Raw genomic sequence first — 25208 nt, forward strand, 5'->3', positions numbered from 1 at the left:
ACCACAGTCCTCAAGGCCCTCCATAGCATCTTGGCACTGTTCGGGTTCCCCGCTTACATACACAGTGATAGGGGTCCTCCTTTATGAGCGACAAACTGCGTCAATTCCTGCTCAGCAAGGGCATCGCCTCGAGCAGGACGACCAGTTACAACTCCCGGGGTAACGGACAGGTAGAGAGGGAGAACGGAACGGTCTGGAAGACCGTCCTATTGGCCCTACGGTCCAGGAACCTACCAGTCTCCCGCTGGCAAGAAGTCCTCCTGGATGCCCTCCACTCCATCAGGTCACTGCTTTGTACGACCACCAATCAGACACCCCACGAACGTCTCCTTGTCTTCCCTAGGAAGTCCTCCTCTGGGACCTTGCTCCCAACCTGGCTGGCAACACCCGGACCCATCCTGCTCCGAAAACACGTGCGGGCGCACAAGTCGGGTCCGTTGGTCGAGAGGGTCCATCTGGTTCATGCTAAACCCCAGTACGCCTTCGTGGCGTACCCCGACGGCCGACAGGATACGGTCTCCCTACGGGACCTGGCGCCCGCCGGAACCCCACGCACATCCCAGCCACCAGTCCTACTCTCCCCTCCACCGCAGCACCTTACAGGAGGATCGGTACTTTCGCCGGCCCCGTCTAGGCCCTCCCACCCACTGACGCCCCCCGCAGGCACTCCCTTCCCAGGTCAACCGTTTTCCCAACCGTCTGGGGGTGCCGAAGCTGCCATGGAGATCGAAGCCACGCTCCCGGAGTCACAGACGCCCGAGCCTCCACCGGAGTCACCACCGAAGTTCCGACGATCACAGAGGATGGCCGGGGCCCCCTATCGACTGATTGCTTCATTTTAATTGTAAACTGTAAATATAAACCATCAAATGTACATAGCTATCAGAATTGTAAATAATTACTATACAATGTACGGAGGTATTACGGTACCTCCATAACTAATTATACCACGTTGCCATGTTTTGTAGTTTCAGGCCACCAACCCCGCCGGACTCTTTTTTAACAGGGGGTGAATGTGGTATTATAGGTATTACGGTACCTGATAGTCTAAAGCACCATTGGTGGAAACTGTATGCTTTCTATTGGTTAGAATGTATGATAGCTCCACCCTGCTAGGCGGGGTATAAGAGCCCGTGCCACCCCACCAGCCTACATTCTGTACCGGAGCTGCTGGAGGAAACATCTAGCTTATTAAAGTCTTCAGTTGGACGACAACCTCGCTTTAGTGGTCATTGATCGTGCATCACCAAGAAGTAATTTTTTTTCTTTTGAAAAAAACTAGGTAGACACATTGTTTGGTGCTGGGTTTGATTTGAAAAATTGGGCATAAATTGAGCAAACCACACAGGCTTTAGTTTCCAATGTATAATTAAAAAACTAGACCACCCGCAGCTCACTGAGGCTGGATGATAATCCTATAGAAAATATATCTGACTGGTTAACTTTCCAAATATGTCATTATTACAGCACCTGGGCAAATCAGTCAGCTCACCCCTAAAATTTGAAGTAAACACACCCAATGATCACTTAATTAATTTAATAACTTCACACTTTTTTAGATTAGTCCAGATAGATCACAAAAGCCAGAAAGGATTGCCAATGACACTGCAAGCTGAGAAATGCAAATTCACCTCGAAATGTTCAGTGTTAAGGCAAAATACAGTCTTACTAATTCACACATCCAAATTGGTGAAATTTAGATGGAAGAGACGGAAACAATTTCATGAAGTCCTGCTTTTATAATTAGTCTATTAATGATGATGATTCATCTTGGACATTCCAATGACAGGCTATATATTATTGTGAGAGATGAGACTGGGTAAATTTAGTGATTCTGTACAAGAGTAAAACTTCAAAGATTTTGCATTGTAAACTCAAATTTAATTACAGCTTTAGTCCAAGACTTCTTACCTGCTGCGATGGCCATCTTTTTGTTCACAGTAACACTTACTGCCGTACTTGCTGTTACAGTTTTACTCCTGGTCTTCTTTCCTGGAAGAACCCATGTTATGAAACAAACCACTAACCAAATATATGACCTTTAAATGATACATACAATTACATTGCATATGCAGAACAGGAACAGGTGACATTAAGCTCAACAAGTTTATGCCAGTCTCCTTTCACACCATCTATCTCATCCCAACTTTACAGAATATCTTTCCATTCACTTTCTGTCATATCTACTGAGCTAGGCATGCAAATTCGAGCAAGAATCGGAAAACGGGATTCTCGTCGGCCAGACCTTTTTCCGATTTTTCCCGTCCTTCGCTGATGACATAATGTCGCTCCCGCCCTTTCAAATGTATTTAAATAAAAATTTGAATGTATTTAACGGGCTTCCCCACCATATGTTTCCCCCAGATACGGAATTCACGCCGGTGAGGATTACAACAGTTACAGCAAAACAGGAAGTAGTTGAGGGAAATGGCTGGGGGAGGGGGGAGAGAAGAAGGTAAGTACAGCCCCCGGGGGAGAGGAACATTCCCGTGGTCGTGTGTGGTAAACCACTCTTACATCTTTATTAGGTGATGTAAGGTAGGACCTGTACTACAGGTTCACCGGTAGCCCCTGCCTGCTGGCTCCGCCCAGTAGAAGGAGTATAAATATGCGTGTCCTCCATTCAGCAGCCATTTTGCCAGCTGCTGTGGGAGGCCACACATCTTAGAGCAATAAAGCCTCAGTTGTATCCAACTCTAGTCTTTGTTCAATTGATCATGCATCAATTTATTGCTCTAAGATTTTCTAAAAGATGGACCTCCGTATCAAGCCAGATCGCCTGCAGCTGGATCCGCAATCAAGCGACACCAAAAAGGACTTTAATCACTGGATAGCGACCAACTCAGTGACCACCCCTGCACTGGAGGCTCAGTAGATACAGATCCTGTATTCAAGGTTGAGCTCCAACGTGTTTCCGCTGATCCAGGACGCCCCGAACTATGTCGACGCCATGGCGCTTCTCAAAGAAAACTACGCACAGAAGAGGAACGCGCTCTTCGTCAGGCACGTACTCGCCACTCGCTCTCAACTCCCTGGTGAGTCCATAGAAGACATCTGGCGGGCCCTAATCCCACTCGTCCGGGACAGTGACTGTCAGGCCGTTACAGCCACTGAACATTTGAACCTCCTTATACGGGGATTGGGTCGGACCTCATACGCCAAAGACTGTTAGAAGGGGCCAAGCTTGATCTAGCTGAGACAAAGAAGCTAGCGCTTTCTATGACGGTCACCTCACGCAACAGTCAGGCCTACCCCCCCAGCCGCGCGGCCCATCCCTCCTACGCATCGTGGACCCCACAGACGGCCGCCCTAGCGGGGGCCTCAGCCAGCCAGTACGCCAGCGCCACGTGCCAGCCTGCGCACCCGGGGGTCCCTGATGTTACTTCTGCAGCCAGCAGAAACACCGTCGGCAACACTGCCTGGCCCGCGCAGCCCTTTGCAAGGCTTGCGGCAAAAAGGGGTACTTCGCCGCGGTGCGCCAGGCCCGCGCAGTCGCCGCTATCGCACCCACCCCACTAGTCTACACACAATGGGCGCTGCCATCTTCATCTCCCCGGACCACGCAAGGCCAGTGGGCGCTGCCATCTTCTCCCCCTCAGTCCACGTGCGGCCCGTGGGCGCCGCCATCTTGTCCAACCCCCGCAACGTGCGGCCCATGGGCACCGCCATTTTGTCCCCCGCCGGATCTTCAGGCACCGCCATCTTGTCTCCCCCACGGGGCCTGGACACCGACAGCATTCCAGGTCCCCGGCCCCCCAGGCTCCCCATCATCCAATGCCAGCGACGACCGACCACCACTCGCCTCAGTGACGATCGACCAGTCTCATCCGCACAACCTGGCCACCGCATTGACCAGCGTGAAAATCAACGGCCACGTGACCTCTTGCCTGCTGGACTCCGGGAGCACCGAAAGCTTCATACACCCGGATACGGTAAGGCGCTGCTCCCTCGCGGTACACCCCGCCAACCAAAGAATCTCCCTTGCCTCCGGATCCCATTCCGTTACGATCCGGGGGTACTGTACGGTCACACTCACAGTCCAGGGCATAGAATTCAGCAGCTTCCGCCTCTACATCCTCCCTAACCTCTGCGCTGCTAGGCCTGGACTTCCAGTGCAATCTCCAGAGCCTAACCCTCAAATTCGGCGGGCCCCTACCACCCCTCACTGTGTGCGGCCTCGCGACCCGAAAGGTCGATCCGCCTTCTCTCTTCGCAAATCTAACCCCGGATTGCAAACCTGTCACCACCAGGAGCAGACGGTACAGCACCCAGGACAGGACCTTCATCAGGTCCGAGGTCCAGCGGCTGCTTCGGGAAGGCATCATCGAGGCCAGCAACAGCCCCTGGAGAGCCCAAGTGGTAGTCGTTAAAACTGGGTAGAAACACAGAATGGTCATGGACTACAGTCAGACCATCAATCGGTACATGCAGCTCGACACGTACCCCCTCCCACGCATATCTGATAGGGTCAATCAGATTGCACAGTACCGGATCTTCTCAACGGTAGACCTCAAATCCGCCTACCACCAGCTCCCCATTCGTAAATCGGACCGTCCATACTCTGCTTTCGAGGCGGAGGGTCGACTCGATCACTTCCTCAGGGTTCCCTTCGGCGTCACTAACTTGGTCTTCCAAAAGGGAGATAGACCAAATGATCGACCGGTAGGTTTGCGGGCCATCTTCCCTTACCTAGACAACGTCACCATCTGCGGCCATGACCAGCAGGACCACGATGCCAACCTTGCCAAATTTCTCCACACCGCCACTCTCCTCAACCTCACCTACAACAAGGAGAAGTGCGTGTTTAGCACGACCCGCTTAGCCATACTTGGCTATGTGGTCCAGAACGAAGTTCTGTGGCTTGATCCCGACCGCATGCGCCCCCTCATGGAGCTCTCACTGCCCCAAGGCCCTCAAACACTGCCTGGGTTTCTTCTCATACTGTGCCCAGTGGGTCCCAAACTATGCGGACAAGGCCCGCCCACTCATACAGTCCACACACTTTCCCCTGGCGGCCAAGGCACAACAGGCCTTCACCCGTATCAGAGCCGATATCGCCAAGGCCGGGATGCACGCAGTAGACGAGACGCTCCCCTTTCAAGTGACAGCAACGCATCGGATGTCGCCCTAGCCGCCATCCTCAATCAGGCAGGCAGACCCGTGGCATTCTTCTCCCGCACACTTCATGCCTCAGATATCCGGCACTCATCTGTCGAAAAAGAGGCCCAAGCTATTGTTGAGGCTGTGTGGCATTGGAGGCATTACCTGGCCAGCAGGAGATTCACCCTCCTCACTGACCAACGGTCGGTAGCCTTCATGTTCAATAACACACAGCGGGGCAAGATCAAAAATGATCAAATCTTGAGGTGGAGGATCTAGCTCTGCACCTATAATTACGAGATTTTGTATCGCCCCGGCAAACTCAACGAGCCCCCAGACGCCCTATCCCACCCCAGTGCACAAGTAGACCGACTCCAGGCCCTGCACGACAGCCTTTGTCACCCGGGAGTCACACAGTTGTACCATTTTGTCAAGGCTCGCAATCTGCCCTACTCCGTCGAGGGAGTCTGGACAATCACCAGGGACTGCCAGGTCTGTGCGGAGTGCAAGCCCCACTTCTACCAGCCGGACCGCTTGCGCCTGGTGAAGGCCTCCCGCCCCTTTGAACACCTCAGCGTGGATTTCAAAGGGCCCTTCCCCTCCACCGACCGAAACACATATATTCTCAGTGTGGTCGATGAGTACTCCAGATTCCCCTTCATCATCCCATGCCCCGATATGACGTCTGCCACGGTCATCAAAGCCCTAAACACTATCTTCGCTCTGTTCGGTTTCCCCGCCTACATCCACAGCGACAGGGGATCCTCATTTATGAGCGATGAGCTGCGTCAGTTCCTGCTCAGCAGGGATATCGTCTCCAGCCGGATGACCAGCTATAACCCTCAGGGAAACGGGCAGGTAGAGAGGGAGAACGGGACGGTATAGAGGGCCGTCCAACTGGCCCTACGGTCCAGGAACCTCCCAGCCTCTCGCTGGCAGGGAGTCATCCCTGATGCACTCCACTCCATTCGGTCACTGCTGTGCACCGCCACTAACAACACACCCCATGAACGTCTTTTTGCCTTCCCCAGGAAGTCCACAGCCGGGGTGTCGCTTCCGACTTGGCTCACAGCTCCAGGACCAGTCCTGCTCCGTAGGCACGTCCGACTCCACAAGGCGGACCCGTTGGTGGAAAGGGTGCAATTGCTCCATGCAAACTTCCAGTATGCCTACGTGGCGTACCCGACGGCCGCCAGGATACTGTCTCCCTTAGGGACCTGGCACCAGCAGGTTCCTCACACACACACCCCTCCAGCCCGGCGCCACCCCACCCTCCCCCGGCGCTCCCAGTATTAACCCCACCAGGACCATCCGTCCTTCCCCTGCCCACGCCAGAGGATGAAGAGGATTTTGGCATGCTCCTGGAGTCACCGAACATCATGCCAGCATCGACATCGCCGCCACCATTACGTCGCTCCCAGCGGAACATCAAGGCACCGGACCGGTTAAACCTTTGACTGGTCCGCCGGACTTCAAAAGACATTTTTTTTTTCTGCTCAAGTACTGTAAATATCGATTCATTGCTGTATATAGTCCCCCCCCGCCCCCCCCCCCTCCCACGCCACCGGATTCAATTTTAACAGGGGGTGAATGTGGTGAACCACTGTTACACCTTCTTTAGGTGATGTAAGGTAGGACCTGTACTACAGGTTCACCGGTAGTCCCTGCCTGCTGGCTCCGCCCAGTAGGCGGAGTATAAATATGTATGTCTTCCATTCAGCAGCCATTCCACCAGCTGCTGTGGGAGGCCACACATCTTAGAGCAATAAAGCCTCAGTTGTATCCAACTCTAGTCTTTGTTCAATTGAATCTGTACCCTGGCACTGCCCCTTGGCAGCAGCAACTTGGCAGTGCCAGGGTGGCATTGCCAGGGGGCTGTGCCAGGGGCAGGCCCCCTGGGGACCTCCTTGGTGGGGGTTCCATTCATGTTTGTGGGGGGGGGGGCGGAATTGCCCCAGTGTGTCTGTGGGGAGGGTTGTCCCAGTGCTTGTGTGGCGGGGGTTGGGCATGGGTGGTTGCCCCAGTACTTGTGTGAGGCAGGTTGCTCCAGTGCTTGTGGGATGGGATTGCTTGTGGGGGAGGGTGGGGTGTGGCGGCTGCCCCTTTGCTTGCTGTGTCCATGGGGGTCTGGAGGGGAATTTCTTTTAAATGGGTATCGGGTCATCGTCTGCTCTATCAGATCCCATACCGCCAGTGTGATGTTAGGCATCACACCCCCAGATTCTCTGCGCACAATGTACCAGAGAATCTGGAGAGAAATGGTATTGTCCGAGAGGGACTTCCAACACACGTTTACATAAGTAGATTTGAATGAGTTGTTGTGATTCAAAGAGAAATGTATACAGATGTAAAATGAAAGTGTCAGTAGGTAAAGCAAGGACAAGGTAAGTTTCCCTTTCTTTTAAATCCTAAGAGGTGGAGTAAAGAAATTAATTTAGTCAGTTCTGGGAGAGTGCATTTCTAAAGAGACTGGTGGGATAATGGAAATATCAAAGGGAAAGAATGTATTTAAGGAGATACTGAAACCTAATGGGAGGGGAGGGGGGGTAGCTGTTTTAGATCTTAGCAGACAGTAGGAATAGTTGGTCAACTCCCCGGAAGCAGTGTGAACAAAACCGGGCCTGAATAACCAACTGCAGTTAACCTCAGAGGACGTCCCAGATTTGAGGTACTGCCTTTCAGATAGTCAAACCAAGGCCTCATCTGTCTTCTGAGGTGTATGTAAAATATCCCAGGGTACAATTTCTAAGAAAGGCAAAGGAATTATTCCTGGTGTCCTGACCAAAATCTATTCCTCAGTCAATATCATAAAATCGAATTTTCCGGTTATCACATTGCTGTTTTTGGAAGCTCGCTGTGCATAAATTTGCACCCCATTTCCTACATTATAATAGTGACTTTCCTGAAATAGTTGTTCACTATCACTATACCATCATTACCTGAAACTTTATTTTTACTGGTCTTGTCCTTACTTAAACTTTTCTTCTATTATTGTGTCTACAGAACACTTCAGTATTTCTTTTTATATCCCGAATAATTTAATTTCATAATATTCTTTGGCTTCCTGATTTTTAAAACACTTTTCTCCAAATTTCTTCATTTTGTCTTCCTCTTTTCGTATATTGTATATCCTGGATGTCTTTTTCGTTCGATTCAATTCTCTGAGTTCTTCATTTACCCATAGGCCACATTAATTAGCTTGTTTGTATTGGCTTTTAGTGGAATACACTTCTCTTGAATTTCAAAGATTCCCCAAGAGAAAAGTAGGGATCCATCACTCTAATAAAGGCGTCTATAGACCATCAAATATTAGAAGGGGATTGGAGGAGGAAATAGCTAGGCAGCAAGGTAAATAACAATCATGGGTGATTTTAACTGCCTTCAAATAGGTAGGAAGAAGCAATGAAAATGAAAAACGGAATTAAGTTTTTACACTGTATCACAGAACCCACTCTTTTTGACTCCGATATTCAAGATTTTATCCCAGGCTATCTTCTATAGCTCTGCCCCATTTGTCCACAATTTGCACTTTTTCCACCTATTATCTTTGGCCAATTTATGCCACTTTGAATCCTAATTTTGAACCCTATTTTGTTGTGATCACTGCGACTAAAATCCTATCCTATTTTACATTTCCAATCTATTCTAGTTTATTATCAGTTTCAAGATCAAAAAGCACTTTTTTCTTGATAGATCTTTTATGCTGAGTGAGGAAGGGTCGGCCACGTTTTGAAGCTGAGGCCGCACTAGATTCCTCATCCACCTGGTCGGTCAAGTGCAGCTGGCCCTGGTCAAAGGCCCACCTTTCCCTCCTCCTTAGTTCTTCTTCACTGGAGGATCCACCTCCATCGTGAATAATTTCCATAGTCCAAGTCTCTCACTAGGAGCGTTACCTTCCAAGGCTCAACTGTGTCTGATGGCCACCCAGAGAAACCCCAGCTTCTAATACTCACCCTTGTGATGTTAGTTCAATGGAAAGTCTCCAAAATAACAATGCCCCACAATCCAATATCATGCTGGAACTGCATAAAATGCTAGTTAGGCCACAGCTGGAATATTGTGTACCGACCTGGTCACCACAGCACAGGGCAGACATAATTGCTCTGGAGAGAGTACTGAGGGGATTTACAAGAATGTTGCCAGGGCTTGAAAATGTGCAGCTATGAGGAGAGATTAGATAGGCTGGTGCTGTTTTCCCTAGAACAGAGAAGACTGAGGGGTGACTGAATTTAGGTGTACAAAATTATGAGGGGCCAAGCCAGGGTAGACAGGAAAGACTTGTTTCCCCTAGCTGAGGGGCCAATTATCAGGGGGCATAGGTTATATGTGATTGGTAGAAGGATTTGAGAGCACATGAAGCAAAACTTTTTCTCCCAGACGGTGGTGGGCATGTGGAATTCATGGCCTGAATTGGTGGTTCAGGCTGAAATGGTCAGCTTATTTAAAAGGCGTCTGGATCTGGACCTACAAGGCTGCAGACCAGGTGCCGAAAAGTGGGATTAAAATGAGTGGCTAGTTTATTATTTTTTTCCCTTTACCGGTCGGCACAGTCACAGCAGGCCGAAAGGCCTCGTTGTGTGCGGTAACTCCTGGTTCTATCGATAAGGACAGTTGTTGTTGTATTAACTGCTGCCTCCAACCTCTCTCAAATTAAGACACACTGTGCTGCCCATACTCACCTTGCAGGTTTTCCACCTGCCCATTCAGCCCTGCAAGTAAAGCAAATTGTTGAAGATCACTCAAATTTCAGCTGTATTGGACCTTTAATTACTTCAACAAACCAAAAGAACATTATTTTCCAAAAGACGTGTGTGCTCCAGACTTGGGGGAAGGGTATTACATTTTGTCCTAACACATTGCAATTAAATACACAGATATACACATAAATTAAGTAATAGACACTGACATGAGAAGACACATATATGAACAGCCCACCAGATGTAACTACATATAGAGCAGAATTGAGCAACAATGCTGCACAAGAACACTCACCCATGTCTTCCTCAAAGGGTATGTAGTATACAAAACTTCCAGCTGGGTGCTCAGCAGCTCGACGGTACCAGAGTGGGAAATGGTCCATTGTAAAAATACTATGCTTATCCTGAGTCGTGAAGAACTTCCTGTAAAAGAACAAAAATGGCCTGAGATTATCTAGACAACAGCCCAAATTTTAATTCAGGCCATGAGTGCAGGGCCTGGGGATCATTAATGTTTAAAAATGTATTCCCATTCTAAGCTGGCGGAAATGTCTAGTTTGTTCATGAGCAAGAGTGGGATTTTGCACAGCAGGAGACCAAGGGAACAATCTCTGGCATAGGGTAAGGGACGATGGAGGATGGAGTTCATCATTGTCTGAGGAAGAAAGAGGAAGGCCAGAGCAGTGGAGATTCCTTTCCTACTGCTGTATCTCTTTGCACACAGTAAAGCAAAAATATTTTTAAAAATGTAATCAGCGTTCCCCTTTTTGGATTATGATTCCATCTGCTGCAAGGTTTCTTTGGCAGGCCCAAAACTGTACACTGCTGCCACAATTGGCAATTCAAATTGTATCAGGGTCTAAATGACAGACCCGATAGCAACTTCTGTATCATGGCTCAATACATGTAGTGCTCTCACTTCTGAGGTTTAAATCCCACTCCAAGCCTTGAACAAGACTGACATTCCAGTGCAGTTCTGAGGGAGTGCTGCGGTCTCTGAGGTGCCATCTTTCGGATGAGACGATAAATCGACTGGGCTGGTTATTCTCACTGTGGTTCACACCATTCCAAAAACAAAACTACACACCCTCACAAAACAGTATTTCAAGTTGTGATATCCTTGCAGATACTGGGTGGGATTCGCCGGTCCCCTAGCCGCGTGTTTCTCGACCACGCAGCATTTGTTTGTGGCGGGATTCTATCCTCCTGCCGCTTGTCAATGGGATTTCTCATTGAAACCATCCACACCGCCGCAAAACCTGATGGCAGGGGTGCTCTGCCAATGGGAAAAGTGAATCCTGACGGAGAATTCCAGCTACCATCAGCATGGTTTGTGACAACTGCCCAATGTTCAGCACCATTCGCGACTCCTCAGATACTGATGCAGTCTATGTCCAAATTCAGCAAGATCTGGAAAATATTCAGGCTTGGGCTGGCAATGGCAAGTAGCATTCATGCCATACAAGTGCCAGGAGTTGTGATACCCAGGGCTAGTGCATGTCAATTACAGTTCACCATTGACCTGGAGTCACAACGCAATTGATTTAACAAATACCCATGCCTTTGGCCCTTGGCTGCACAATATTTACAGTCACCAAGTTTGTAAATTTAAACACAATTGCTTTTAATTTATAACAAGAACTAGAATGAAATAGGCAGCAAAATACAATTGGTTAACTATTGTCTGATTCCTAATCCCACATTTTTCCTTGCCCCGCCCTCTATCCACACACATACACAAGACAGACAAACACAGAGGAGATGAGAGGGGTGTTAAAAAAATAAGTAAAAGTAAAAGATAGGAGTTTTTGTTTCAGATGGTTGTTTCCAGCACGCTGCCCTTAAGCAGGCTTTCAGGTCAAGATTTCTGCTTTCCACTCTGTAATAGTTTTCACTGTAGATTCATTCAGGTCTCTGCAGTTTCAGAAATACAGCAGCTTACAGCATTTCTGGAGAAAACACGAGGGAGAGAGAGCAGATCCTTTTCTCTGTGTGTCCAGGTCTCAACTCTGCTTTCCTTTGGTCTCTGGAAATCACCCCACTCAGGCAGGATCCAATCACCACCTGTTACTGGGCAGAATACGGCATTTTCATTGGCCACTAGACAACCAATCGAACCAAGTCCCACCCATCTCTCAGGTGTTGAAAAGTCTATCCAAAGCTAACAGGGTGTTCTCTGCTGTAACTTTCAAGTTCCACATTTCCCCTGCTCGACTTAAGATATATGTCTATTAAGCATCTATGGATCAAAATGATAACAGCAAAAATAAAGAAAGGGAATCAACAGGTAGGACCCTTGGACAGACAATGACCATCTCCAACAAGAGAGGATCTAACCATAATTTCTTGACATTCAATGGCATTACCTTTGTTTAATCCCCCAATATCAACATTCTGGGGGTCACCATTGATTAGAAACTGAAATGGACTAGCCATTTAAATACTGCGGCTACCAGAACAGGTCAAACATTAGGAATCCTGCAGTGAGTAACTCACCCCCTTACTCCCCAAAGCCTGTCCATTATCTACAAGGCACAAGTCAGGGTGTAATGGAATACTCTCAACTTGCCGGGATGAGTACAGATCCAACAATACTCACAAAGTTCCATCTAGGACAAAGCAGCCCATTTGATTTTTACCCCTTCCACAAACATTGAATCCTTCCACCAATGCCGAACAGGCAGCCATGTGAACCATCTACAAGAAGGGGTGAGTTCTCCCAGTGAGCCAGAGAAGACACAGCCAGAGTGAGACACAACCAAGAGTGAGTTTGTGAATTTGAATCTAGGTGGGAATTCGAAGCTTGTGGGGGAGGAGGTGTTTTATTATCCCTGGTAAGTGACTGGTAAGTAGTTTTTCTTTTCATTGTCTAATTTATTTATTTTTTCTTTTGTTTTTTGGATTTGTAGTTGTATAAGTTTACCTAAGGTTTAAGAAATTGCAGGGGATCCCAGGCCCGCGTCATGCTCCTCGTGTGCGATGTGGGAGCTCAGGGACACGTCCACTGTCCCTGGCTCCTTCACGTGCAAGAAGTGTGTCCAGTTGCAGCTCCTGTTAGACCGCTTGACGGCTCTGGAGCTGCGGATGGACTCACTTTGGAGCATCCACGATGCTGAGGACGTCATGGCTAGCACGTTTAGCGAGTTGGTCACGCCACAGGTGAAAGTTACTGAGGGAGATAGAAAATGGGTGACCAAAAGACAGAGCAAGAGTAGGAAGGCAGTGCAGGTGTCCCCTGTGGTCATCTCCCTGCAAAACAGATATACCGCTTTGGATACCGTTGAGGGAGATGGCTCACCAGGGGAAGGCAGCAGCAGCCAGGTTCATGGCACCGTGGCTGGCTCTGCTGCACATCTGGGCAGGAAGAAGAATAGCAGGGCTATAGTAATAGGGGACTCAATCATAAAGGGAATAGACAGGCGGTTCTGCGGACGCAATCGAGATTCCAGGATGGTATGTTGCTTCCCTGATGCAAGGGTCAAGGATGTCTCAGAGCGGCTGCAGGACATTCTGGGGGGGAGGGTGAACAGCCAGCTGTCGTGGTGCACATAGGCACCAACAATATAGGTAAAAAACGGGACGAGGTCCTACAAGCTGAATTCAGGGAGTTAGGAGTTAAACTAAAAAGTAGGACCTCAAAGGTAGTAATCTCAGGATTGCTACCAGTGCCACGAGCTAGTCAGAGTAGGAATGTCAGGATAGATAGGATGAATGCGTGGCTCGAGAAATGGTGCAAGAGGGAGGGATTCAAATTCCTGGGGCATTGGAACCGGTTCTGGGGGAGGTGGGACCAGTACAAATCGGACGGTCTGCACCTGGGCAGGGCTGGAACTGATGTGCTAGAGCTGTTGGGGAGAGTTTAAATTAATGTGGCAGGGTGATGGGAACCAATGCAGGAAGTTGGAAGGTAGTGAAACAGGAACAGAAACAAAAGGCAGTAAGCGGGAATGTGTAAGGCAGAGAAGCCATAGTCAAAAATCAAAAAGGACGACAGTACAAGGTACAGTGACTGAGGGGAGCTCAGTGAATAGGCCCAGTAATACTGAAAGGAATACAACGGGAAGTAAAAACATTAATGGTAAGCGACGCGGCAGGTTGTGACATGAAGATATGGGTTCAACAACAAGGAAAATTAGGAGAAAAGTTAAGAGGAAATATAACTTAGGAGAGGTTACTGATCGAGGTGTTAAGATTCAAAACACAGGTAAAAAGGCCAACATAAGTGTACTTTACATGAATGCTCATAGTATTTGGAATAAGGTAAATGAGTTGATGGTGCAAATCATCATGAATGACTATGATTTAGTGGCCATTACTGAAACATGGTTAAAGGATGGTCACGACTGGGAGTTAAATATCCGAGGGTATCAAACTATTCGGAAGGACAGAGTGGATGGTAAAGGAAGTGGTGTAGCTCTGTTATTTAAGGATGCCATCTGGGCAATAGGGATGACATCGGTGCTATGGAGGATAAGGTTGAATCCATTTGGGTGGAAATCAGGAATAGTAAGGCGAAAAAGTCACTGATAGGAGTAGTCTATCGGCCACCAAATAGTAACATTATGGTGGGGCAGGCAATAAACAAAGAAATAACAGATTCATGTAGAAATGGTACAGCAGTTATCATGGGGGATTTTAATCTACATGTCGATTGGTTTAACCAGGTCGGTCAAGGCAGCCTTGAGGAGGAGTTTATAGAATGTATCCGCGATAGTTTCCTAGGACAGTATGTAATGGAACCTAGATCTGGTCCTGTGTGATGAGACAGGATTGATTCATGATCTCATAGTTAGGGATCCTCTTGGAAGGAACAATCACAATATGGTGGAATTTAAAATACAGATGGAGGGTGAGAAGGTAAAATCAAATACTAGTGTTTTGTGCTTAAACAAAGGAGATTACAATGGGATGAAAGAAGAACTAGCTAAGGTAGACTTGGAGCAAAGACTTTATGGTGAAACAGTTGAGGAACAGTGGAGAACCTTCCAAGCAATTTGCACAGTGCTCAGCAAAGGTTTATACCAACAAAAAGGAAGGGCGGTAGAAAGAGGGAAAATCGACCATGGATATCTAAGGAAATAAGGGAGAGTATCAAATTGAATGAAAAAGCATACAAAATGGCAAAGATTAGTGGGAGACTAGAGGACTGGGAAATCTTTAGGGGGCAACAGAAAGCTACTAAAAAAGCTATAAAGAAGAGTAAGATAGATTATGAGAGTAAACTTGCTCAGAATATAAAAACATAGTAAAAGTTTCTACAAATATATTAAACAAAAAAGAGTGGCTAAGGTAAATATTGGTCCTTTAGAGGATGAGAAGGGAGATTTAATAATGGGAGATGTGGAAATGGCTGAGGAACTGAACAGGTTTTTTGGGTCGGTCTTCACAGTGGAAGACACAAATAACATGCCAGTGACTGATAGAAATGAGGCTATGACAGGTGAGGACCTTGAGAGGATTGTTATCACTAAGGAGGTAGTGATGGGCAAGCTAATGGGGCTAAAGGTAGACAAGTCGCCTGGCCCTGATGGAATGCATCCCAGAGTGCTAAAAGAGATGGCTAGGGAAATTGCAAATGCACTCGTGATAATTTACCAAAATTCACTAGAATCTGGGGTGGTCCCGGTGGATTGGAAATTAGCAAACGTGACACAACTGTTTAAAAAAGGAGGTAGGCAGAAAGCGGGTAATTATAGGCCAGTGAGCTTAACTTCGGTAGTAGGGAAGATGCTGGAATCTATCATCACGGAAGAAATAGCGAGGCATCTGGATGGAAATTGTCCCATTGGGCAGACGCAGCATGGGTTCTTAAAGGGCAGGTTCGTGCCTAAATAATTTAGTGAAATTTTTTGAGGACATTACCAGTGCAGTAGATAATGGGGAGCCAATGGATGTGGCAAATCTGGATTTCCAGAAAGCCTTTGACAAGGTGCCACACAAAAGGTTGCTGCATAAGATAAAGGCATTAAGGGTAAAGTAGTAGCATGGATAGAGGATTGGTTAATTAATAGAAAACAGAGTGGGGATTAATGGGTGTTTCTCTGGTTGGCAATCAGTAGCTAGTGGTGTCCCTCAGGGATCAGTGTTGGGCCCACAATTATTCACAATTTACATCGATGATTTGGAGTTGGGGACCAAGGGCAATGTATCCAAGTTTTCAGACGACACTAAGATGAGTGGCAAAGCAAAAAGTGCAGAGGATACTGGAAGTCTGCAGAAGGGTTTGGATAGGTTAAGTGAATGGGCTAGGGTCTGGCAGATGGAATACAATGTTGACAAATGTGAGGTTATCCATTTTGGTAGGAATAACAAGAAAAGGGATTATTATTTAAATGATAAAATATTAAAACATGCTGCTGTGCAGAGAGACCTGGATGTGCTAGTGCATGAGTCGCACCTGAGTTTACAGGTACAACAGGTGATTGAGAAGGCAAATGGAATTTTGTCCTTCATTGCTAGAGGGATGGAGTTTAAGACTAGGGAGGTTATGCTGCAATTGTATAAGATGTTAGTGAGGCCACACCTGGAGTATTGTGTTCAGTTTTGGTCTCCTTACTTGAGAAAGGACGTACTGGCACTGGAGGGTGTGCAGAGGAGATTCACTAGGTTAATCCCAGAGCTGAAGGGGTTGGATTACGAGGAGAGGTTGAGCAGACTGGGACTGTACTCATTGGAATTTAGAAGGATGAGGGGGGGATCTTATAGAAATATATAAAATTATGAAGGGAATAGATAGGATAGATGCGGGCAGGTTGTTTCCACTGGTGGGTGAAAGCAGAACTAGGGGGCATAGTCTCAAAATAAGGGGAAGTAGATTTAGGACTGAGTTTAGGAGGAATTTCTTCACCCAAAAGGTTGTGAATCTATGGAATTCCTTGCCCAGTGAAGCAGTTGAGGCTCCTTCATTAAATGTTTTAAGATAAAGATAGATAGTTTTTTGAAGAAAAAAGGGATTAAGGGTTATGGTGTTCGGGCCGGATAGTGGAGCTGAGTCCACAAAAGATCAGCCATGATCTCATTGAATGGCGGAGCAGGCTCGAGGGGCCAGATGGCCTACTCCTGCTCCTAGTTCTTATGTTCTTAGATACACTGCAGGAACTCAGCAAGGTTCCTTCAGCACTATCTTCCAATCCCGCGACTACTACCAGCTAGAAGAACAAGAGCAGCAGATACCTGGGAACTCCACCACCCGAAGGTTCCCCTCCAAGTCACTCACCATCCTGACTTGGAAATATATCGCCAATCTTTCACTGTCACTGGGTCAAAATCCTAGAATTCTCTCCCTAACAGCACTGTGGATATGCCTATGCCTCAGAGCCTACAGTGGTTCAAAAAGACAGCTCACCACCATCTTCTGAAGGGCAACTAGGGATAGGCAATAAGTGCTGACCTAACCAGTGATGCCCACATCCTGTGAATGAATTTTTAAAAATCTCACGTGGTCTTGCTACCCCCATACTATTGATCAGTGTTAATGCAATCACTGCCTTGTAGCATTCTCCAGCATCCCGCTTCCACAACCCAACGCTACCTCCTTCTGTGTCTGTCCCTGGAAAAAAAACAAATTTGCTTCCAACTCGACTTTCAAAATCTCAACTACCTATCCTCAAGCCCTCCGCTCATCAAAAGATTTCTGCAGCTACTTATTTATTCAACTTCACCACCACTTTTGATATCCCTGTTCCCAATAATTCCATTACTTTCTCTCACCTTGTCTGTTCCCTGAAGTTCAACGGAGGCAGATTTTAACGGATATGGCGGACACCCACCACCACCATTGAATACATGATCAGATCTTGTTCTCAGCTGCTAAAACTACTCACTATTCTAGGACCATCCTGGAACACAAAGATGACACCCAACTTCTTTCTTTTGCAACAAACCATTTTCTTAAACCCTTCTCCCCTCACCTCACCTCCAACAACAAGTTCAAGGAGCTTGTGAATTTATTTGAGCCAATTAGCTGCCTCTGTCACATTCCCCACCGTCTCCAGTCCACCTGGTCCAGCTACCTTTATTGCTCTGAACAGTATTTTTTCTAGTTTCTCTCCTATCTCGTCTCATGCCCTGTTTGAATTAATCTTGTCCATGAGGCCCATCTTCTGTTCCCACTAAACTGCTAATCACTCAACTTCCCCTCCTGGCCCGAATGCCAGCCGATGTTGTAAATAGTTCTCTCTCTTCAAGTATTGTCCCTTTCTCCTTTAAATCTGCCATCACCACCCCTCTCTAATAAAAATAATTGACCCATCCTTGCAGAGCACCATTTCATCTCCAACCTCCCTTTCCTCTCTAAAGTCCTTGAAAGTGTTGTTGCCTCAGAAATCTGTTCCCATTTTTCCTGGAACTTCATGTTTGAATCTTTACAATCAGGCTTTCTTCTGCCTACAGTACTGAAATGGCTATTATCAAAGTCATGAATGACATCCTATGTGATTGTGACAAGGCAAATTTCTCCTCCTTGTCCTTCTCTACCAGTCTGCAGCCTTCAACGTGGTTGATCACACCATCCTCCTTCAACGGCTCTCCATTGTTGTTCAGGTGGGTGGATTGCTCTCATTTGGTTCTTTTCTTATCATAGCCAAAGAATCACTTCAAATGGTTCCTCCTCCAGCTCTTTCACCATTACCTCGGGTACCCCCCAAGGATCTATCGTGGCTCCGTCTTAGTTCTCACACACATGAAGGCGCAGCATTAGTTTTCACAGCATTATTTACTAATCACACCCAGCTCCACCTCACCACCACCTCTCTCGACTTCTCCAATTATCTTAAATTATCCGACATCTAGTACTGGATGAGCAGACATTTCCTCCTGTTAAATATTGGGAAGATCAAGCTATTGTTTTCAGTCCTTGTGTTTGAAATTTATAATAAAATAGAGAGGAAAAAGATCTATTTATATATGGAGCTGTGCCACCTTTAAGAGGCTGATTACCAAGAATAGAGATATAATTGAACTGGAATTATCAATCCAAGGTATGCAAGGAGAATGTTCCATTTGTTGAATAACCTGTAATTTGTGTGTATGTGTGTGTATATATGCCAGGTGAGAAATGAAGAGAGAGAATATATTCAAATTTATGTGAAACAAGCAGAGACAGGATGAGAAAATATGTGCAAGGGAATATTGCGATAAAGGTCCGTCTATCCTGGTCTCTGTGTGCTTCTTATACAATGACTTTTGCGATTTTCATTTCATTTCTTTTGATTTCTACACAGAATCTTGACAGTCAATTTTCAGAAATAGGTTCCTTGCCATATTGCAGTCACAAGACATGTACATCAATGCATATTTTAACATCCCGGTTTAGGTTGAAACACTGAGCTTCCATGATTCCTCAGGAAAAATTCAACACCCACTCAAATCATTGGTATTTTTTGAGGATTCTGAGTTTTTATCATTTTTCCTGCAGGTGGAGCCATTGTAATAATATAAATATGTAATGGGAGCGGAGTTTCAGAATATTTCCCATTGTAAGTTAACCTAATCATACACACAGATACATGCCGAGAGAGGATTTGGATTAATTTCATGTTATTAAGATTTTTTCTTTCCTTTTACTTATAAATGGCTTGTGGGTTTATATGGTAGCGAGAAATAATGAAAGGGTTAGAGTTGTTCATTCCCAGGATGATTTAGGGTTTAATGTGTCAGGGTATAATTTAGCTGACTGCACTGTTTAGCTTTTATTGAGGTGCAGGATGCGTAATTCATGCCTGTTAACTATTTTTGTCGCCACATTGTGAAATGAGAGAGCCAAGACAGTTTTGAGATAAGGAATCAAGACAATGAGCTCAATTGATTAGTTACATACCTAAAAAATAAATAGATTGGCCGCCTTGAAGTTTGTGGAAACCCTCTCTGGGATTCTTGCTCACAATAACATTTGTCATGCCATAAAGAATCAGCAAGGACAGTGTGCTTGCAAAGAACCTATAACGATCCTGAGCCTTCCTTCAGAATTTGCAGAGTCAGGGTTAAAAGGATTGATGAAAGGTAATGGGGTATTATCGTTTATTTCCCTGCATGTCAGAGACATTGCATGCATCAAACAACTGGTTGAAAGCAAAAAAAATTGGAACTTTCAATATTCATATATTTCTCTTTTTTTGGATAACATATCCATTTTACATTTCACAAGCAGGAAATAATTCCTGCAGTCATTTGATTCTGGAGCTTTTCATATCCATTCTCCAGAAACATGCTATTATTACTAAGAACATAAGAAATAGGAACTGAAGTAGGTCATATGGTACCTCGGGTTTATTCCACCATTCGATAAGATCATGGCTGATCTTTGACCCCAACTCTGTTTCCCCACCCCATCCCCTATCCCTTGAACTTGAAAATTTATCAATCGCAGCCTTGAATATACCCAGTGACTTAAGCATCCATAGCCCTCGTGGATAGAGAATTCAAAAGATTCACAGCCTTCTCAGTCATAAGGGTTGGAACTGGTCTGGCCAATTTAAAGCATTAAAAACATTTTCTCCATTTAACACTAAAGTCTAGTTATAATGTGATATTTCAGCAAAATATCTGGCATGAATAAATATAGTTGTATATAAGGGCAGCACGGTAACATAGTGGTTAGCACAGTTGCTTCACAGCTCCAGGGTCCCATGTTCGAATCCGAGCTTCTGTCACTGTCTTCGCGGAGTCTGCACGTTCTCCCTGTGACTGTGTGGGTTTCCTCCAGGTGCTCCAGTTTTCTCCCACTGTCCAAAGATGTGCAGGTTAGGTGGATTGGCAATGCTAAATTGGCCTGAGTGTCCAAAAAGGTTGGGTGGGGTTACGGGGATAGGGTGGCGGTGTGGGCTTAGGTAGGGTGCTTTTTCAAAGGGCCGGTGCAGGCGCGATGGGCCGAACGGCCTCCTTCTGCATTGTAAATTCTATGAACAGATATCCAGATCCAGCACTGGAGACAAAAGTCACAGTAGCTCAGGGTTAATTCTTGAAAGTTATCTCAACTCATTTGGCACGGACCACTGTTAGAGACCATGAAGAAATCTCTGGATTGGACGAGCTGTGGGAGAACCTCCGTGGCTGGAAATGAGTAGGAGGCAGGTGTTCGTGCACCTCACGAGCTTGAAAGCGGGGGTTATCGTTTTGCAGGAGACACACCTCCGTGTGAAGGACCAGGTTAGGTTAAGGAAGGGGTGGGTTGGGCAGGTTTTTCACTCGGGGTTTGATTTGAAATTGAGCAAAAAAATGGGATTCGTAAGTGCGAAGGAGGTGAGGGATCCAGGTGGGAGATATGTCGCCACATTGCCAAAAGGATGTGGATGCTTTGGAGAGGGTGCAGAGGCGGTTCACCAGGATGTTGCCTGGTATGGAGGGCGCTAGCTATGAAGAGAGGTTGAGTAGATTAGGATCATTTTCATTAGAAAGACGGAGGTTGAGCGGGGACCTCATTGAGATCTACAAAATCATGAGAGGTATAGACAGGGTGGATAGCAAGAAGCTTTTTCCCAGAGTGGGGGACTCAATTACTAGGGGTCATGAGTTCAAGGTGAGAGGGGGACAGTTTAAGGGAGATATGCGTGGAAAGTTCTTTACGCAGAGGGTGGTGGGTGCCTGGAACGCATTGCCAGCAGAGATGGTAGAGGCGGGCACGATAGCGTAATTTAAGATGTATCTAGACAGATACATGAATGGGCAGGGAGCAGAGGGATACAGATCCTTAGAAAATAGGCAACAGTTTTAGATAGAGGATCTGGATTGGCGCAGGCTTGGAGGGCCGACGCGCCTGTTCCTGTGTTGTAATTTTTCTTTGTTCTTTGTGATTGTGAGTGGGGTATTGGAAGGGGCACCGGTAGTGTTGATAAATGTGTGTGCCCAAATTGGGATGATGTGGGTTTTATGAGGGGGTTGCTGGCAGCAATCCCGGATTTGGCCACGTAGTTGATCATGGGAGGAGATTTTAACTGTGTCCTGGAGCCGAGGGTGGATAGATCGAGCCCCAGGTCGATGGGTAGGGTACGAATGGCAAGGGAGCTGGCGGGGTTTATGGAGAGGATGGGTATGGTGGATCCATGGCGCTTTCAGAACCCAGGGGGAAGGGAGTATTCCTTCTTTTCACACGTCTATAAGGTGTATTTGAGGATTGATTACTTTGTAGTGAGTCGGGAGATTTTGTTTGGGGTGGAGGGGGCAGAGTATGCGGGAATAGTTATCTCGGACCATGCACCCCACTGGCTGGATATTCTGTTCAGTACGGGACGAGAGCAGAGGCCGGGGTGAAGGTTTCACTCGGGGTTGTTGGGTGCGGTTGGCGATTAGGGATTATGTGGAGATCAATCAGAATGGAGAGGGGTCGGCGGGCATTTTTGGGAAGCACTGAAGGCAGTGGTCCGGAGAGAAATTATCTTGTTTACGGTTTGTGCGAATAAGGAAAGGAGGACGGAATATGACCGTCTAGTGAGCGAGATAGTGGAGGTGGACAGGGAATATTCGAGGGTGCCCACCGTGGAGGGATTGGCGAGGAGGAACAAGTTGCAGGGGCAATTTGACAGGCTGACAACGGGGAGGGCAGTAGGGCAACTGCGTAGGGCAAGAGGGGTGCAATACGAGTATGGGGAAAAGGCGAGCTGCATGCTGGCGCACCAGCTGCGGAGGCAGGCTGCGTCCAGGGAAATATTGAAGATATGGGCTGGGGATGTGGTGTCAGAGCCAGGGAAGATAAATGAGGCATTTAGAGAGTATTACCAGGGACTTTATGAGGCAGACCCATGAGGAGAGGAGGGGGACATGGGGTGGTTTCTGGGCGAGCTGGAATTTCCCCAGGTGGAGGAAGCAAAGAGGCAGGCATTGGAGGAGCCCCTGGGTCTGAGGGAGGTGCTGGATAGTATCAGGGGTATGAAGTCAGGGAAGGCCCCTGGGCCGGATGGGTACCCGGCAGAATTTTATAAGGAATTTGTGGTGGACCTGGCACCACATCTGTTGGGGGCGTTTAATGAAGCAATGGAGAAGGGGGAGTTGCCGGAGTCGATGAAGCAGGCAGTGATCACACTAATCCCCCAAAAAGGGAAGGATCCGGTGGAATGTGGGTCGTATAGACCATATCACTATTGAACATGGATGTGAAAGTATTGGCTAAGTTGTTGGTGGGGAGGATGGAGGATTGTGCCCCGGGGGTGGTTGCAGAAGATCAACCAGGCTTCGTGAAGGGTAGGCAGCTCGCGAGTAATATAAGACAGCTGTTGAATGTGGTGATGAATCCGTCGAGAGCTCTGGTACTGGAGGTGGTGGTGTGCATTGATGCGGAGAAAGCATTTGATCAGGTGGAGTGGCGGTACTTGTTCGAAGTTTTGGGAATGTTTGGGTTTGGGCCAAGATTTGTGGCATGGGTGCAGTTGCTGAATGTGGCGCTAAGAGCGAGGGTGAGGACGAATGATATGAGCTCACGAAGCTTTGACTTACACAGGAGTACGAGGCAGGGGTGCCCGCTGTCACCGCTGCTGTTTGCACTGGCCATAGAGCCACTGGCGATGGCTCTCAGGGGGCCGGCAGAGTGGCAGGGGATAATGAGGGGACAGAGGGAGCATCGGGTGTCGCTCTATGCCGATGACCTCTTGCTGTATGTTTCGGATCCGTTGGCAGGTATGGGAAGGATTATGGGCCAGTTGGGGAGGTTTGGAGGGCTCTTGGGATACAAGCTGAATGTAGGGAAAAGCGAGGTATTCCCGGTGAATGAGCTGGCATAGCCGGCTAATTTATGGGAGATGTCATTTACGGTAGCGAGGGATAGGTTTAGGTACTTGGGGATTCAGGTAGCGAGGGAATGAACGGGGCTCCATAAGTGGAACTTAACGAAGCTGGTGGAGGAGGCCAGGGAGGATCTTAAGAGGTGGGATACCTGCATTTAACGTTGGCGGGGAGGGTCCAAGTGGTGAAAATGAATATTCTGCTGAGGTTCTTGTTTATCTTTCAGGCTCTCCCGATCTTTATACCAAAGGCCTTTTTTCGGAAAGTGGACACAATCATCTCTGACTTTGTATGAGCGGGGAAGGTGCCGAGGGTGGGGAGGACCCTGCTGCAGAGGCAGCAGGGGGGGTTGGCGTTGACAAACTTGCTTCATTATTATTGGACAGCGAATGTGGACAAGGTGCAGCGGTGGTGGGAAGGATAAGGGGTAGAGTGGGTTAGGATGGAGGAGGAATCTTGCAAGGGGTCTAGTTTGAGGGCTATGGTGACGGCAGCATTGCCAATGGCTCCGAGTAGGTATTCAGGGAGCCCAGTGGTGCAGTCCACAGCGAAGATATGGAATCAGCTGAGGAGGCATTTTAAGGTGCAAGGGGCGGGGGGGGGGATAGTTTATACAGGAGGTGGAAGGGAAGTGGGGCTGGTCAAGGTGAGGGATTTATATTTGGCGGAAGGGTTCGCCAGTCTGGAGGAGCTAAGGGAGAGGGTAGAGCTGCCGAGGGGGAGTGAGTTCAGGTATCTACAGGTTAGGGACTTTGCACAAAAGGTCTGGAAGGGGTTCCCTAGATTTCCAGGATGCACCCTGCTGTAGCGACTGCTGCTTCCGGATGTGGAAGGGGAGGGAAGAATTGGGGATATATATAAGTGGCTGGGGGAGCAGGGAGGCGAGCGGGTGGTGAAGGTCAAGGAGAAATGGGAAGCGGAGTTCGGAATGGCGATCAATTGAGGAGTATGGAATGAGGCACTGCGAAGGGTAAACGGGACCTCCTCTTGTGCAAGGATGAGCCTGATACAGTTTAAGGTGGCGCATAGGATGCATATGACTCGGATGAGAATGAGTGGGTTCTTTCAGGAGGCAGCAGATGAGTGTGAGAGGTGTGGGCGGGGGCCAGCGAATCATGCGCACATGTTTTGGGGTTGTGAAAAATTGGGAAGATTCTGGGCAGGAGTGTTCGCGGTCTTCGCCAGGATAGTGGAGGAGGGAGTGGACCTGGACCCTTTGGTGGCGATATTTGGGGTTTCAGAGAAGCCGGAGCTCATGGAGAGGAGGAAGGCCGATGTCTTGGCCTTCGCCTCTCTGATTGCACGGCGACAAAGTTTGCTGGAGTGGCGGTCGGCATCGCCACGAGCAGCATGGTTGGGTGACCTGTATGACTTCCTGTGGTTAGAGAAGATAAAGTATGAGTTAAAGGGCTCAGCAGGGGAGTTTGAGAAAAGGTGGGGGATGTTTGTGACCGTGTTTGAGGAGCTATTTGTCGCAGGGGGGTGGGTGATGGGGAGGGGGGGTGAAAAAGGAGAAAAATCTGTACAAACTGTATAGTTGATTGTTGGGAACAATGTTTCCCGGGGTGTTTATTTGCTGCAACCTACTTTGATACAAGTTTGAATAAAATGCGTTTAAAAAGAAAAGGAAATGAGCAGGAGGCAATTGACCTGGAAATGTATGGAGTGAAAACCAATTATATTCTGAACCAAGGGCAGACA

At 47.5% G+C, this 25208-nt stretch overlaps 1 protein-coding gene across 6 annotated transcripts in view; it reads right to left on the reverse strand.

The window, feature by feature from the left end:
- LOC140396252 (voltage-dependent calcium channel subunit alpha-2/delta-4-like) overlaps positions 1–25208 on the reverse strand; it is an 820155-nt gene that overhangs the window by 424119 nt on the left and 370828 nt on the right. For all 6 annotated transcript variants that reach the window (XM_072484603.1, XM_072484602.1, XM_072484604.1 and 3 more), the window contains 2 exons: positions 10093–10220; positions 1912–1992 (listed from right to left, as the gene is read on the reverse strand). In XM_072484603.1, the coding sequence (XP_072340704.1) occupies positions 1912–1992; positions 10093–10220 (209 nt within the window). The remainder of the gene's footprint in view (positions 1–1911; positions 1993–10092; positions 10221–25208) is intronic.

The sequence above is a fragment of the Scyliorhinus torazame genome, chromosome 19 (genome assembly GCF_047496885.1).
Source record: "Scyliorhinus torazame isolate Kashiwa2021f chromosome 19, sScyTor2.1, whole genome shotgun sequence".
Lineage (NCBI taxonomy): Eukaryota > Metazoa > Chordata > Chondrichthyes > Carcharhiniformes > Scyliorhinidae > Scyliorhinus > Scyliorhinus torazame.